This window comes from Trichoderma camerunense, assembly GCF_050948025.1.
Source record: "Trichoderma camerunense strain CBS 138272 chromosome Unknown V8C40scaffold_2, whole genome shotgun sequence".
In the NCBI taxonomy this organism is placed as follows: Eukaryota; Fungi; Ascomycota; class Sordariomycetes; order Hypocreales; family Hypocreaceae; genus Trichoderma; species Trichoderma camerunense.
In genome coordinates, this window is record NW_028145368.1 from 804,343 (window position 1) to 820,196 (window position 15,854).

The 15,854-nt window shown below is 51.8% G+C and overlaps 5 protein-coding genes across 5 annotated transcripts; 3 read left to right on the top strand and 2 right to left on the bottom strand.

Moving 5' to 3' along the window:
- Nucleotides 1–49: 49 nt before the first annotated feature.
- On the top strand, nucleotides 50–3,045 carry V8C40DRAFT_282413 (uncharacterized protein; the record flags this gene model as incomplete). The annotated part of the gene is made up of 3 exons (XM_083221779.1): nucleotides 50–1,855; nucleotides 1,925–2,941; nucleotides 2,986–3,045. 3 exons carry the CDS (start codon nucleotides 50–52, stop codon nucleotides 3,043–3,045), a joined length of 2,883 nt encoding a protein of 960 aa, XP_083077671.1.
- A 1,163-nt stretch (nucleotides 3,046–4,208) lies between these two features.
- On the bottom strand, nucleotides 4,209–5,036 carry V8C40DRAFT_232437 (uncharacterized protein). The gene is made up of 2 exons (XM_083213140.1): nucleotides 4,606–5,036; nucleotides 4,209–4,531 (listed from the first exon to the last, which is right to left on the bottom strand). Exons 1-2 carry the CDS (start codon nucleotides 4,627–4,629, stop codon nucleotides 4,322–4,324), a joined length of 234 nt encoding a protein of 77 aa, XP_083077672.1. The 5' UTR covers nucleotides 4,630–5,036; the 3' UTR covers nucleotides 4,209–4,321.
- A 700-nt stretch (nucleotides 5,037–5,736) lies between these two features.
- On the top strand, nucleotides 5,737–10,016 carry V8C40DRAFT_92862 (uncharacterized protein). Its single transcript, XM_083223620.1, has 2 exons — nucleotides 5,737–6,721; nucleotides 6,888–10,016. Exons 1-2 carry the CDS (start codon nucleotides 6,012–6,014, stop codon nucleotides 9,814–9,816), a joined length of 3,639 nt encoding a protein of 1,212 aa, XP_083077673.1. The 5' UTR covers nucleotides 5,737–6,011; the 3' UTR covers nucleotides 9,817–10,016.
- A 778-nt stretch (nucleotides 10,017–10,794) lies between these two features.
- Nucleotides 10,795–13,332, top strand: V8C40DRAFT_232444 (heterokaryon incompatibility protein domain-containing protein). Its single transcript, XM_083213141.1, has one exon. It carries the CDS (start codon nucleotides 11,127–11,129, stop codon nucleotides 13,101–13,103), a length of 1,977 nt encoding a protein of 658 aa, XP_083077674.1. The 5' UTR covers nucleotides 10,795–11,126; the 3' UTR covers nucleotides 13,104–13,332.
- Nucleotides 13,253–15,809, bottom strand: V8C40DRAFT_92869 (RNA exonuclease). Its single transcript, XM_083223621.1, has one exon. It carries the CDS (start codon nucleotides 15,467–15,469, stop codon nucleotides 13,403–13,405), a length of 2,067 nt encoding a protein of 688 aa, XP_083077675.1. The 5' UTR covers nucleotides 15,470–15,809; the 3' UTR covers nucleotides 13,253–13,402.
- Between the last annotated feature and the right edge of the window lie 45 nt (nucleotides 15,810–15,854).

Here is a 15,854-nt window from a genome sequence, read left to right on the forward strand (position 1 = left end):
TACCGTTATCCATATCCCTATTATGCCGTGTTAATTACTAGTTTCTAAGATGCCAATATCAGCTCTGCCTCAATCAACTGTCCGCCTTCTAAACTCCTCAGTCGTCATCACCAAGCCTTGCGACGTGGTCAAGGAGCTCCTGGACAATGCCATCGATGCGGGAGCTAGCTTTGTTGAGATTGCAATCTCACCCAATTATCTCGACACGATACGAGTCCGTGACGACGGCCAAGGAATCGATATTGAAGATTTCGATGCTCTTGGTAAGCGTACTCATACCAGCAAGTTGAGAGCTTTCGATGAGCTTGGGTCGAGGGCCAGGGAGACGCTGGGCTTTCGCGGTGAGGCACTTGCGGCCATGAATACTCTCGCTGCCATCACTGTTACAACCCGGACGGTCAGTGATGTTGTAGCAACACGTTTGCAGCTCAAGCCAAAAGCTGGAGGTGTTGATAATAAACAACCAGTATCGGCTCCTGTTGGTACAACCGTTCAGATCACCAAGCTTTTCGAAACTCTGCCCGCTAGGAAACAATATTCTTTGAAGAACAGCGCCAAATACATACAATCTACAAAGGATCTCTTGAAAGCTTGCGCCCTAGCCAGACCCGACCTTAGACTGTCATTCAAGGTTCTTGGAGAAGCTACCCACTGCTGGTCATACGCCCCGGTTTGTGCCGCAGGAGTCAAGGAGGCCACTCTACAATTGTTCGGAACTACTTTGGCTAATAATTGCGTCTATGTGTCTCGCAACTCAGCATGTGATCAGACGGCATCTCCTCAGCTCAATCAGCAGCTCCCCGAAGATTTCATATTGGAAGCTCTCATCCCAAAACCCGGCTTTGAAGTCCAAGCTGTCAAGGGAAAAGGACTTTATTTATCCATCGATTCAAGGCCCATCTCATCTCAGGACGCCATGGCTAAAAAGATCATAGCTATCTATAAGCCATATCTGAACCGGGCTGCTAGTATTAGAGAGCCTTGTGCTAGTATACCCAATCCTTTCGTTCAGCTCAATATTCGGTGCCCCCCTGACAGCTACGATGTAAATGTGACACCGCTTAAGGATGAAGTTGTGTTCAGGAACGAAGGTGCCGTCACGGCCTGTTTTGAGGGACTTTGCCGAAAGATATACCCTCAAAGTCCCACCAATGGTCCCGTTTCAACACAGAGGCTCTTGGGGAGTGATAAGGAGGTTAGGGCCTCAATTGAAGATAGAATTGAAAGCGAGGGTATCCAGCCATGCTCGGCGATCGACCACCTGTCAGATGCTCCGACTCCAGATACCTCCTTGAATACCAAATCACTACACAGCGCGGAGCATCTAACCAAGCCCCAGGGAACAACAAGGGATCAAACAGTCGACCAAGAGAGTGCGCCTACACTATTGCCCGAACAATATTGCACACAGAGCGCAACCTCGCTGGCAAGATTGAGGACATGCAAAACTGTCAATATGTTCCGAACCAACAGCAACTCTACTGATGAGGACAGCGCAGCAGATACAGTTGAGATACAGGTGCCCCAGTCGTCTATGATAGCGACCATTCCCTCTAACAAACGGGCCGGCGGGAGCTTACGAATCCCCAATAAGTCTGTATCAGAGAATATCGAAAGATATCTCCTCCCGAGCAAGAATGCAGCTTTCCAAATAGCTACAGATGAGACGGCTACCAAGAGAACCCAACCGGCTTCTGTGACATCAACATCGCCCACGAATCTCCCCGGCCGCATACCTCTACAACCTTTGACCGAGTCCATGATAAATTCGATGAATGGCGAAACAGAGTCGGAATCTGATACTTTAAGTGCTAGATCAGATATACTAGAACCAAATAACAACACGCGGAGGATTGTTGCTACCAATCAGACAGATCGAATATTTCAACGAACATCTCTCAATCCTCCCCTATCGCCTCTTGAGCCTGAACCCCTGGAATATGGCTCTCCGAATCAGTTAAGAAGTGTTACGGAATGGCCAACACCTCCTGCATCTGGTAATTTGCGAAGCGCGAGACCGTTTAATTCCCCGTTCAGACCCCCTCTCAGGACTTCTCAAAGAGACAGCACAACAGGAATTACTATTGCAAATACACGATCACGGCTCAGGGCCCCGGAAAGTGGCAGGGTAATACCTTTTACTTTGCCAGGGCAAACCCGCACCCAACGGCCAACAGTACTTGGACGGACTACCCAACAAGTGGGATTGGCAGGTACTCCCAGGTCTAATGCACAGACAGGAGTGACTTACCCTCAGCTGCACCCCCAAAGAGTACATGGGTTGAGCCGCCAGAGAGGCATAGACCAAAATTTGACACAAGGTGCTGAACTAGCATCACGGCAGGATACCCGAGATGATGTCTCACAGCCGCATCTTTCCTTGCATGGACCGGACCAGCATTCTCCTTTTCCGCAGACACCCTTTATGAGAGCTCTACTCCTCAGTATCACACCAGCGTCAAATACAGACCAAGGTGATCCGAGGGCGGGTGAAGGTGCCTCAACGGTTCAGATGCCCGACATCTCACCGGCTGCCTTGGTTCGCCATGAACCACGGGATGTCACTCCCTCTGATAATAAAAATGACAACATAGAAGATTCGAGGCTTTATCTTATCAAGCGACGGCGCTCACAAGCGAGACATGGCATTGCGAGGAGAATCTCATCTCGTCAGCTTCCTCTCGAGGTGGTTCCTAATCACTTGACGATGCGGAGCGCTTCCACTTCGCTCAGGCCTCCAGCGGGAAAGGCCTTCGAGTCATTGTTTATACGAATCGACTGGCTAGACCATAGCGCGAGCAAAGGTGAATGGGGATACGCAGTAGAGTTCCAAAGCATGGGAGAGGTTCCCAAGCTGGAACAACGTCTCCACAATGTTGTGGAATCATGGAAACAAACACAGAATCAGCCTGTTGAAGTGGAATATAAACTACAATCGGTAGTAAAGGGCAAGGGACGAGCGATGAGTCGTTGACTGCACCTCAGTGTTGTGAGCCTTGGTGGTTAGCCTATTTGTTGAAGGAGGATGATGGGCAACAATGCTGATATGGTAATTTGTTTGGAAGAAGATTTCGAAGAAGATTTTAACGAAGGGCTAATGAAATACCTACAGTTTAACGAGCTATCTAGCTAATACAGGGTCCATTTCAATGATATTGTTGTAGAGTACAGACATGAGAAGAGTTGATGTATAACATGAAAGTAATTTGTCATGATACCAGGACTCCCTGCTTATGATCAAGGCAGCCAACTTGCCGCCTCTGTAGGGAAATAGCTATTTGCCGAGACTGTGCTATATCCGGAGCTTAAAAGAATAAAGCTCTGAGAAACATGAAGCTACGGCCGGGAGATCCGGGAGACATTTGGCCAAAGCGAATCATGGGAAGTATATTCGAGGTGAGAAGTGGGTTGTTTCGACTAGTAAAACGTCATGGAAGATTTGGCGTCTCACGGCAAAAGGTGGATCTGAGTCTGTACGGTGATGCCGGACCGGCAATGCAGGCGCTGCTGTAGACATACAGGGGGTGCTTTGTGTTTCCGAAATCTCCTGCGGGTTTTCAGCAGTGCAGTAAGTGTAGCATGACCGGGGGGAGCATCAACATCAGGTCTCGCTGTATGAAATGCTACGACTGCGTATTTGACAGAGCTGAAAAATTGCCCTTTCTGGAACAATTTAGTTGCCCTGCAGAGGGGTTGCTCTTGATTGGGGTATAACATTCGATCGAAATCGTCGGTAGCGGAGTTTTCTTGTTTTAATTCCCTTGAAACTTCGTATCATCGTACAGAGAGTACGAGAAAATCTTTGTGGAGGGCGATCTTTGTGAGGGTCCCCATGCTTGGGGGATGTACCTGTACATGGAACCTTGGGGGACAAGCTGCATTGGCTCGTATACGCGGATTGCGTAAGTGCTGCCTCTGACGTGGTGGCATGAGAGGACAATGACGAAGCATGCGTGCATTTGAGATGGAATTTGGAGTTGATTGTGTGACGGGAGGGATTTTGAGACCGTTTTGAGTCTAAGTTCAGTTGACGATGGATGGCGCCTCGTACCGTACCGTAGTGGCCTGGGTAAGGTACTTGCAAGCTCGATGTGCGTATTGAGGAGGTTCACGTACCCGAGCCAACACAAGGTACCGGTACCTGTGCAAAGTACTAGCATCCACCAATACGCAAACTTGCAGTGCTACAGCACGATACAACTTGCACCAAACATCATAATGTCCAATCACCAGCGGCAATAGGGGCTGCAGCCATGGCTGGCCCTGGATCGGTTTAAAAATAGGCACGAGCAGTCCTAGCGGCTGGGACGAGAGACCCGGGCTAGGATGAATGGCGACTAGGCGGGAGGGACCCCCGGCAAGCCAGCAGTTGAGCAGGGCACTTCGTATCTGCTGATGATGGAGTGTGAGGATCGACGCCAAGCTGATGTTTCTTTTTTTCGGTTACGCTTACTTTATTGTTGTGTGTTTGGGTGTCACTTAGTAAGTGAGATGGGTGAGAAAGCAAAAATACAAATATGATGTGTATGATGTGCGAATGCCTTCTGATCTTGAGATGCTTATCAATGCTGATGCTGTTATTTGTGGTGTTGGAATCGGGAATAGACCCCTACAAGTCGAAGCAAACATGAAAGATCATGACCCAGAGATCCACCAAGCCAACGTCACCACTTTTCTTCCTCTTCCATCCCATGTCGTTCACTAGCATCACTCTGCTGGACATGTTTCCCACCTGTCAAACATCATTCACAAATCACCTGCATCCAGACCTCGTATTGCCTTGTAAGCAGATCTGAGAACGGGAGGCCCTCAGTGGGAAGAGGAGCAGCATCATGATGGCAGTCTGGTGCTAGTGCGCGGGGGGCAGCAGTCATGTAGTACTTGTAGGTTTCTAGAATTAGCACTCCCGTGCGGCGATAAGCTTGCAATGTTTCTTGCATGAGCACGTCGGAGAAAGTCATACGTGCAGGAGGAATGGATACAGGTATACGAAGCCCAGCGTCGGCCGGCACTCCGTATGCAGGGCTATTTTCGGCCCACAGCTGGTAATGGGGCGACGAGAGAAAGAGAGAGGGTATCATTGTCTAAGAGCTCCAGTGTGTTGTAAACACTACATACAGTTGCTGCCCATTTACACTGGGCATGTCGTGATGAAGCCATCGTGAGATAACATGCTAGACGGGGCCTGCACAGTATTGGTTGGAAACAGGAGCTCGTAACAATGCTGGAGCTTAGGACGGGTCGTTTCAGGCCATGGGCGCCACAGCAGGTGCACTGCCACTGTTTGCTCCGACCGGCGGGCGCCTCTTTTTGGGAAGATCCATGTTAGACAAACAAGTACCGCTACCTGGAGCAAAGCGCCCAAGACACTGAAAGTAAGGTAGGGACATGTAGCGTCGGCGGGATACGAATCTGGGACGCTGGGTGATGGATGTACCAATGCACGCGGGATGGGCTGTGTCCTTGTTTGTGGAAAAATATCGAGGGTGCTGTAGAATAGTTGAGAAACTTCCATGGCAACACCGGCTAAAATAATCAATGCGAAGAATTGGATCTTGAAGATTGAAGACGTAACTCTTCATCGCTACAGGGCTCCAACTTGAGCTCCAGCAGCTGTCGCTAGGGTGGACTCGGCAACGCTTCCAGGCGACACCTGAGCTTGTGCTTGTACTTGTAGGCGCTGCCTCGCCTAGAGCTCCAGCGCACTCACTCAGACGCGCACGACACTGCCACTCTTCCCACTCCACCCTAGCTTTTTGGCCCAGCTCCCACACCAGCCCAGACCATCGTCTGCGCCGTCCAACATTTGATCTCTCCCGATTTTTTTTTCCTCTGCCCTTTTCTTTTTGCACATCCAAATCTTCCATTTTCCTCCCATTTTCTAACCTACAGTCCCTCGTTTTACCCTTGCGCCTACTCGCAAACCCTTCTGCTCGCTTTCTTCTACCGTTTGGCTGATTTTGTTGCTCTGCCGCTAAAGATGCGCGACGTCTGAATGAAAGCCTGCAGCGATGGCCCCCTGGCTTTCGATGCCCACGATGCATCCATCTGATCGCCATAGTTGCGACAGCAACCACAGCAGCCACCACGACACCGGCTGCGACCGCCATGAGCCGCGCACATTGGCCGCAGACTCAGCAAAGGGCCAGCATCGCCCAGCATCGCTACAAGTAGCCGTCAACTCTCGCTCGACTTTGCAGCTGCGGGAATCCGAATTCATGGAGGGGAGCGCCAAACAAGGCTGCGTCATCAGCGCGCGAACGAAATGGAGCATCTTCGCACGACCGGCGTGGCTCGTCCTCACATTGCTCACGCTCGCCCTCGTCGCGACGCCGGCCGCCGCCGTCCTGGTCGAGTTCGAAAACTGCCTCCCCGACTCGTACCGTTTGAACAATCCTCCCCTGCTGCAGTGGGAGCCTCTATATGTCGACGCCTTCTTCGACACCAAGACGCCCAACAACAATCTCCATGTGACTGTATGGGCGAATGTTACGGGCTCGCAGAATTCGGGGTCACTTCCCCCGCCGAATGACCCGTATTGGACCGATCCTAAGGAGACCAACGGCAAAATCGAGCAGACGCCCTATATCGATACTCTTGCTACTACGCTGATCCGGAGAGTCAACGTCTTGACGTATGAGCCATGGAATGACCGCTCCAATTTCTGCACGGACAGTCTCGTTAATGGGACATGCCCGTTGGCACCGACGTTCGGTAATGTGTAAGTCACCAGTCATCTCATCATCCCATCATCATCGCCCCTCTCTCAACCCCCCACCAGCTGGTCTCTTAAAGGCACTCACCCTTGCTGGGTTACAGCATAGTGTGACCACTTATGCCTGCCTTGTCAATGCGATACTGACTAAACATGTGCCTTGATCGTGTAGCGACCTCCCCTATGGACTCCCATCAGTGAATCTGTCCCATGACTTTTTCTCTTCATACGCCTTCAGCTCCTTCTCTCTTACTTTTCTCCTCATCAATGGCGACAAAGCCGCTACCAACATTGGCTGCGTTTCCGCAGTCGTCACTCCCGACCTGGGCGGCCTCGCATGGGTGCTCAAGTTCATGCCCCTTCTGGTCCTGCTCTTTGCTGGCTTCGCGGTCCCGTTTGCGGGAATATGGAGCCCCTGGGGCACCACCGACGTCTTCCACTGGACATCCAACTATGGCCGAGACGCTGATTTGCTAAGACTCGTTACTCCCGGGTTTGGTGACTGTCTGCAATACATTCAGTTCATCGTCCTGACTGGTGCCTTGACGCTCGACTACCCCGGCTTCTTCCAACCTGTTGTGAGCCAAGTCGGGTGGTCATCCCTCATGTTCAACGAAAGCTTTGTCGCCCACGCCGATCCATGGCACAATGTGGTGGATGGAATCTACGTGACCAAAAACGGCACAGAATTCGGGCTGCAGAAGATGGCGCAGCTCATTGGCATGTCCGAGGCTGAGGACGTGTGGCCGGGCATGATGGTGTGGCTCTGTGTCATGATTGCCTCCGTCATCGTCCTCATCCAGCTTGGCTTTGCCGTCCAGTGGATCTTCCGCAAGATCAGGAAGACTACCGAGGAGGACCTGCGGGCGAAGAATATCCCGTTTGTCATTGGCAACGTGGTGCGCATAGTCTTCAATTTTATGCTGACCCCAATCGTGGCACTATCATGCTTCCAATTTGTCGTCTCTGGCCAGTCGCCGGGTTGGACCGTTGCCTTGGCTGCGCTGACACTGGCCGTAGTTATCGGCTTTGCGAGCTATCTGCTTTGGTTCATTATCACTACGCGGCCTAAGTCGGCTCTGTTTGATGATTTGCCCACTGTCCTGCGGTACGGGCCCCTCTATAACACATACGCCGACGAGGTCGCTGCATTTGCTCTTATCCCGATCCTGCTCAACGTCATCAGAGGCGTTGCTATCGGTGCCGTTCAGCCGAGCGGTGTTGCTCAAGTCGTGCTTTTGGCCATTTGCGAAGTGATCCAAATTCTCATGATCTACGCATTCCGGCCCTATCAAAGGGCCACCTCGATGAATATCTACCACAGCCTTTTCGCAGTTCTACGGTTGATGATCATCATCCTCATGGTTACTTTTGTACCCAGCTTGGGTGTTACCGAAGGCCCAAAGGGCTGGATCGGATATGCTATTTTGCTACTTCATGCCTGTGTGCTCGCGCTCGGCTTCTTCCTTGGTGCTGTGCAGACCATCATTGAAGTGATTGCCAGATTATTCGGTGCCGGCGGAGACGATGTCACTGGCTTGACTAGAGGTGGTCTCTCTAAGATCTTTGGCATGCGGCAACTGTCCAGGAGAGTCAACCACCACAGCCAGGGACCATCTCGGGCCAGCCAGCTGTCCACCGCAGCCATGCTAGATGCCGATGATAGTGGCAAGTCTGGCTACGTGATGCCAAGTGGTAGAGTCCGCAGCGGTTCCGTGGCCAGTCTTAGTGGTGTCATTACCCACCACCGACACCGAAGCAGCTCGGCTCTTGACAGTATGTATTCGGCCGTCCACAGGAATGCCGATACTGCTAGTTCCTACATACCGGGAACGCCGGGCGAGGCCAGCACCTTTTCATTTCTTGCGTCGCCATCTGCTGCTCGCCAGGGGCCGCCTGGTGTTGTCATGGAAGCCTCTGATCCATATTACCGGCCTCCACGGCGGCGTCGTGAGATGACTGGTGATTCTGGACAGACCGACGGCCAGCGTGACTCGCTCGTCATTGAGCCTGTTCCTCAGGCTGGAGGATTGGCCCCTGAATCTCCTGACGGGGTGGCAGAAATTTCACGAGGAGCTACTCCGGCACCTGGACACGGCAATAATAATCTTTCTATAAGTATCCCAGCGAACCGACCTGATTACTCGACCCGCGAGGTCGACTTTTACTATGGCGTTAGGGGTCCTGCGCTCAACTCAGAGGGCCCAGGTAGGAAGCTAGGAACTGGTCCTGCAGACCCGACTGGCCCGGCGGCGACGGCCGCTGGATGGTTCCGCAGCCTGATATTTGGCGGCAAAACCAAGGAGAAGGGCAAGGGCTTTGAGGTTGTTAGAAGCGCCAGGATGCCGCCAAACATGGTTCGAAACGGAGGTTTTGGCGATGAGACGCCGCCAGAGGGCATTCCAGTCGCTATGGGCGTTATTAGAAACGGCCCTATCGATTCCGACGATGACGATGAGCCTCAAATCAAGAGGCCGAAGCGCCGCGAAGGCGAGCTGCTGACTGACAATGGCGATCCGCATGACTCTGATGAGGAGCCTGATAGCCCGGTTACGGATAGACTCCCTAGGGGGCGGATATCTCAATCCGCCACAGCTTTGGGTTCTAAAGGGGCCGGGGATGGATTGGATAGCGACGGTGTTAGCGAAGAGGACTTGTCTGATGTTGACCTTGATGCGCCAGTCATTCCACGGAAGAGTTCTAAGAGACACTCGGCCCAACTGGACCACAACATCCAGATCACGCCTCTTGTCACGATAGAGTCTGAGTCGATGCGTCCCGGTAGCCGCGAATCGATGCGGACGTTCCAGACCGAGTCGAGTGCACAGCACGGCGGTGTATCGTTGCTGCCCCGACTCCCGTTTGAGCGGAGAGGCTCAGACCGACGCTCAGATCAACGACCGTCTTCAAAATCGTCACTCGACTTTCCAGACCTGAGACACATAGACTCGGCAGCACATGATGACGCTGCGGCCGGATTCGGAACAGTTTCTCAACATAGTATCAGTCGAATCGATCCGCATCCCGCTGGCGATGGTAGGCTCAGCACCGCTGCGTCTGTCGTGGACGATGCACATTCACATTCTGGGAAAGAGGCTTGATCCGAAGAGACGGGGCCTGATATAGGCGACCCTTTTGGACAAACCAGTCCCGAATGCGAGAAAAGAAGAAGAAGAAAAAAAAGCAAACTTCTTTCAAAGATTGATTTAATCGACTGCAAAGTTATGAACGGCTCAACAACAGCGATTCATCCCGCTTTAGCAAGCTTTAGCGTGTCTGGCTGCTTTTTACTTCAGCTTTTCTTCTTTTCCTCCTTTTCCTTTTCCTTTTCCTTTTCCTTTCCTTTAATGGCTTCATTTCCTTACTACCCTCCTTGGTTTAATTTAATCTTTCCTATCGGTATAGAGTCATATGGACATGCCCCAGCGAGATACACGGAAGCTTAGCGGGATGAAACGACGGGATTAATCGCTATTTCTCATTTCCTTTTTCCTCTTTTCCTATTTTTTTTTTCTATTTGTCAAAAGGTCAAGGTTGATACAGAAAAATAGTTTCGGGATCTGATTAAGGGGTGGTGCTTCTACGGTAGCTGGCGTTCTTGATCCCTTACCCTCCTTTTTTTCCAATTCGGTACTGTAAGAGAGGGGTGGGAAGGCTTTTTTCATTACTTGTCTTTTGGGGTGAATGGGATGGATTTTGGGAGTGGGCTACAAGCGTATGTGTGTATAGGATCATGAGCGTTCTTTGAATGGCCTGGAGGAGGGGGAATTGAGCGTGTAATTAATAGTAGGCCCTGCTGAATGCAACCTGGCCAGATATAAGTTGATGTTGTTGAGGACAATGATGTTTATTGGCAGCAATGATGTGAAGTCATTTATTGTTTCATCTTGACTAACGTAATCTCGATCAATGGAGACATGTTTACTTTCATAAAAATGCCGCTGGCTGTAAACTTGCGGTGAAGTAAATTGTACCATGTGATCGTTCAAAGGCCAGAAGCAAACATTCGAGTTTTGGCGTGAACTGCAGAGCCGGAAATCCTGCTGCGGACAATGAAGCCTGTCTCCCTACCTACATAGGTAAGGCAACATAATATAAGGCCAGCGCCTGATTTGTCGCCGACTCACTGAGCAATCCTTATGTGTTTCAGCCAATTTTTTTCTCCTCTTCTCACTCGTTCTACCAAATTTGAAACAGCATGAACTTATTGGACTTGGACGTCCAGCTGACCTACCCAAAATAGGTATCCAAGTAAGGCGATTTAAAGCCGCTTTTTGGACCCCAGTCCGGCAGAACCCAAGTCAAGCTTCCCTTCCCCAGCCCCTCCTACATAAACACTCTCAAATGATAAAAAGGCTCATGAGTACGGTGTAAGAGGCTCGGGAATCGGGGCTCTCGGCCGCGGTTCCAGATGAAACTGATCAACGTGCACAACCTGAAGCTGGAGGAATATGTCGGCAACGAGATCCCGCCGTACGCGATCCTGTCGCACACCTGGGGCGCCGAAGAGGTGACGTTCCAAGAGTGGGTGAAATCGCCCAGGCCGACGCACAAGGCTGGGTTTCGCAAGATTTTGAATGCGACTCGCCAGGCTGAGCTGGATGGCCTTGATTACTTGTGGGTTGATACGAATTGTATCGACAAGACGAGCAGCGCGGAGCTTTCGGAGAACATTAATTCCATGTTTACGTATTATAGCCGGGCGGCGGTTTGTTATGTGCATCTTGAGGATGTGTATTGGACGAAGCCGGTTGATGCGGAACCATCGCAGTTACACGATCAGCTGCAGGACAGTCGGTGGTTTACTAGGGGATGGACGCTTCAGGAGCTTCTCGCCCCGAGGCACATGGTGTTTTTCGCCGAGCCGTGGGAGCGGTTCGGGACCAAGTCAGGGCTACTGGGGTTACTGGCCGACATCACGGGTATTGAAGAGAAGTTTCTGAGAGAGCCCAAGCAAATCCTGCACGCTGCTAGTGTTGCGAAGCGCATGTCGTGGGCGTCGAGGAGGCAGACGACGAGGCCTGAGGACATGGCGTACTGTCTCTTGGGACTCTTTGGCATCAATCTGCCTCTGCTCTACGGCGAAGGCTGGAAGGCTTTTTTGCGGCTTCAGGAGGAGATTATCAAGGCGTACAATGATCAGTCTATATTTTGCTGGTGCTATATCGACGCTCCTGTTGGCTGGCATAGCTTCCTTGCCCCGAGTCCGCGATCCTTTGCAGACTCGGCGGACTTTGCCAGCTTTCGAGGGGATTCTTCTAACACAACGATTCAACCATACACGATTACCAACGCGGGACTCTCCATGACTTTACCTTCAGTTTACACATGTGATGGCAGAATCGTCATACTCGATGTAGTACACAATTACATCGATCCCTGGGGCAGCCAACGCGTCGGAATCCCCGTAACATGGACCCAAGAACTCGGCTGCTACCGTCGCCTCGAACGCCCTCGCCGCCCAGTCCTAATCGCCACCGCCATGATCGAGCATAATCCCAGAGAGAATCTCTATTTTTACTGCAAATCACTCGTCCAGGCCGAAGCCGCCACCGGCTTCTACGACACCTGGCTCGAGGAAGGCTACTCTCTCCTCCTGACATTCGACATGCCCGTGAGGATAGAATGGACGAATGACAGGCGATCGGACCCAGGGTACGAAGACTCGACAGAAAACTTTGACTTTCAAGCACACTTGAGCTGTGTCCGCATAGAATACGACATGCGCGTGAAAAGCACTCAGCACAGAATCATCGTCTTCTCCCACATCGAAGACTCCAAAAAGTACGCCGCCCTATTCATCACCGTAATACGAATGTCCAAGAAAGAAGGCGGCGGCGTAATCTGGTACGCCGAAGTCATCCCCCTCCACATCCCTCACTCCACCACCCACGGAAGAACAACAGCAATCGACTTTGAGTCCCTCGTCATCGACACCCTCGAAGGCCTCACGGGCCAAAACCTCGGCGGCAAGCCCATGAGCTCCCGCTCCGTCCAAAGGGGCCTCCACCTCACAAACACGGGCCACATCTCCGAGACCAGCGCAGAGCTCAGCCGGCACTTCCCCAAGCCCATCCTCGGAGCGGGCATATCCATCATGCACCGAAAAGGAGGAGGAGGCACGAATAGTAACAAGAGCGCTGGCACGCTGCAGGGGCCGTACTGGGCGGACACGCAGCGGGCGTTGCATGTTATACTGAATGACGAGGTGAATTACATGGAGATTTACTGGCAGATTCGGGCGAGTCCGGCGCCTTCGGACTCGACGCCGTGGATGCCGTCGTATGCGGGCATTGAGGAGAACCGGAAAATGATACACGGAGTTGTGCTGAGAAAGAAGCAGCGACAGTTGTCTGCAAAGCGAGGTGTTATGGAGTTCTGGGGCTAAACTAAAACGTCCGGCAGCATTGAGATGTGAAAGACGACATAGATAGAATGTATATATGGTCCCAGCCTCGACACGAGGATCTTGTTGGACAAGTAGATCTAATCGCCATTAGACTGGAGGGATGTAATGTAGGCATGAAGGAAATATAACTGAAAGGGCGCTGTGAACCCTGAATAAAGTAGCCATATACAAATGCAGAGGCCATAGCACCTCAGTAATCATCCAGCCAGCTTCATCTTTTCCTGTAGTTTCCCACTCTGTCTCTATATAGGCAATACCAAACTGTAGAAAAGCTCGCTCTATTTAACGTTCAAAAAACCAACTCCTGCCCGCGCCCTCTGAACGGCCCGCTTCAACGCCTGTTCCTCCACATCAGTCCACTTGACGCTCAGTTCATCCCACTTCTTGCCAGGTGTGTTATACTCCTTGCGCCACTGAGCATGCATATGCTGCAGCTGGGCCATCCTGCGCGGATCACCAGAGCCGCTGTAGATGATAAAGGCGGTGCAAGGCGGAAGAGCCTCGTGGATGCGAACGAGGCGCTCCGTGAGCCGGACGAGGGCCTGCTCTAGAGGAGAGGAGCCCTCGGATGGAACATCAACCCCGACGGCTTCAGACGCGGCGTCAGCGTCCCTTTCGGGGGCATTCTTGTTCCACCATCCCTGAAGGGCTTCCAGCTCACGCATTCGGCCCCAGACAAAGTCCACTCCGCCGCCCCGGATGACCGCACCATCTTCATCACCGAGGACGGCTCGGATGATGTTTGTCGTCACGTCCTCGTCGGTCCTGCACCCGAGCTTGTGCGTGGCTCCCGCTCCGAGACCCTTGGAAGGGTCACCCCAATCAACGGCAGCACTGGTCTTGCCAACCTCGACGCCGCCGAGAGCAGCATCTCCTCCCTGAGCTTTATAAGCTGTTCCGGCGCGTGCGAGTCTGCGGAACAGATTCTCCCCCTGCGCATCTGACGAACCCCACAACTTCCCCTTCTCGCACTTCTGCTTCACGAGATCGAGGCAAGTTTTGGCGTCTTCGATGCTGTTATGGCCCAGAATGTCGCCTTTCTGGATTTCCCGCGACAGATATTTTTGAGCGAGCCATTTAAGCGAAGACTTTAGTGGGGGGCCACGAGGATGAGGGTATATGATAGAAGTATCAACGATGAAAGGATGAGCAATCCGCAAAGCTTTGGTGTCGGATTCGAGGGAGTGGCCCACTAGAATAGTACGCGGAGTGAGAATTTCAAGGAGCTTCTCCTGTATGTCATGGAGCGTAGTTGTCACGGGTGCCAGCATCTCCTCCGTGATGCCGGAAAACCGCGTAACGTAGTCGATGATGGGCTTGTCGGGTTTCACAAGCTCATCCAGCACAACATTTCCGTCCCAGTCGATGAGACTAATGCGAGTCAACGAAAATTCGGTCTCGCCCGTCATGCACATTTCGCAATCAACCGCCAAGATCTCTCTGCCTGCCGTGATGCTACCCTGTTCGATTTCAGCCTCAGGAACATCGCCATCCTCAAGCTTGTCTACTCTTGTGATGACATATCCTTCTGGGGCGACAAAGTTGTCTCGTCGTGGTCCTTCTGGAAGAAGAGCCGGGTGAATGACGTAGCCATTGTCCGTTAGTTCATCAGCAGAAGCTAGGAACTCTGTGATGCGTGTCCTCTCGTTCTTCCATCCATGGGGCTCTCTCGCGGGCTTTACGCCTCCTTTTTGTGAAGTCTTCTCCTTTGGCGCGGGGGCAGTAAGGAAGGCGGCCAAAGGCGAGTGCATTTTCCCGTGTTTGTCGTCACCAGGTGTTTTGACGGGCCAGAGATGAGGGAACATGTCAGCAAATGGCTTCAGTGGCTCTGGCAGTGTGTCTTTGTCGAGTTTGCGGGGATAATATGCGTCTGGGGAGCCATAAGGGTGGGCATCTTTATCCGCATTTCCCTGGCTGCCTCCATCCACATTTGCATCTCTGAGGTCATTGAAACTTGCGTAGTCAACGTCTGCCTTGAAGAGCGCCTCCTCAAGACCAGGCACCATGATGGCCACAATCTTTCTGAACTGCGGCCTATGAGTGACCGAGATCCACTGGGGACCAGTACCATCGGCAAAGATGTAGGTGATGAGATCGCGCAGGTTGTTAAGGCTGAGCATGGACTGGAGCCGAGCGTTGGGTGAAAAATTCAGGCCAGGGTATCCTCCCTTGCCCGGGCGAGGCACCTTCTTCGCCTTCTTCTTGGGTCTTGTGACGGTTTGCCACTCTCCCTGGCTATCTAGATTCTCGTCTTCATCATGAGGGCTAGGCCTTTTGAGATTGCTTTCACTCTGGTCCAGAGAGGCTGTTTCAGCAACGATATCGTCAGTGATGGCGTCAGTCATATTGAAGGTTTTATTTTGCTTCTTGAGGATCCTGATAGCAAAATTCGTAAATATTCTGAAAAAGTGATATATCCACAAAGTCTGGATAAATCTTTGAATTCGTAAGAAAAGAAGCGCTTTGTATGCTGAAAATAAACGAATACTGCTAAAATCGGGCAGAGCCAATCTCAGATGTGTTGCCAGTGCGAGGAAAGAAGAGAGCGCCGACAAAAGAGATGAAGGCTATTGCTATATTCTCTCCGTAAGTGCCATCCGGTATAACCAATGATCTCAGGCGAAATGAGGTCCAAAGGCGTTCAGTATGAGAAAAAATAATAATCAGATAGCGAGGATGTTTTGTTTAGGCCAAATGCCATAGCCCAGCTTCTGGCAGGATTATTTCTCA

Excerpts from the sequence above, each read along its gene's own strand:
- V8C40DRAFT_232437 (XM_083213140.1), bottom strand. The coding sequence starts at position 4,629 with ATGTTTGCTTCGACTTGTAGGGGT. Across the intron at positions 4,532-4,605 it reads TTGCTTCGACTTGTAGGGGT|ATCATACACATCATATTTGT; the intron begins CTATTCCCGATT and ends AGGCATTCGCAC.
- V8C40DRAFT_92862 (XM_083223620.1), top strand. The coding sequence starts at position 6,012 with ATGGCCCCCTGGCTTTCGATGCCCACGATGCATCCATCTGATCGCCAT. Across the intron at positions 6,722-6,887 it reads GCACCGACGTTCGGTAATGT|CGACCTCCCCTATGGACTCC; the intron begins GTAAGTCACCAG and ends TTGATCGTGTAG.
- V8C40DRAFT_232444 (XM_083213141.1), top strand. The coding sequence starts at position 11,127 with ATGAAACTGATCAACGTGCACAACCTGAAGCTGGAGGAATATGTCGGC.
- V8C40DRAFT_92869 (XM_083223621.1), bottom strand. The coding sequence starts at position 15,469 with ATGACTGACGCCATCACTGACGATATCGTTGCTGAAACAGCCTCTCTG.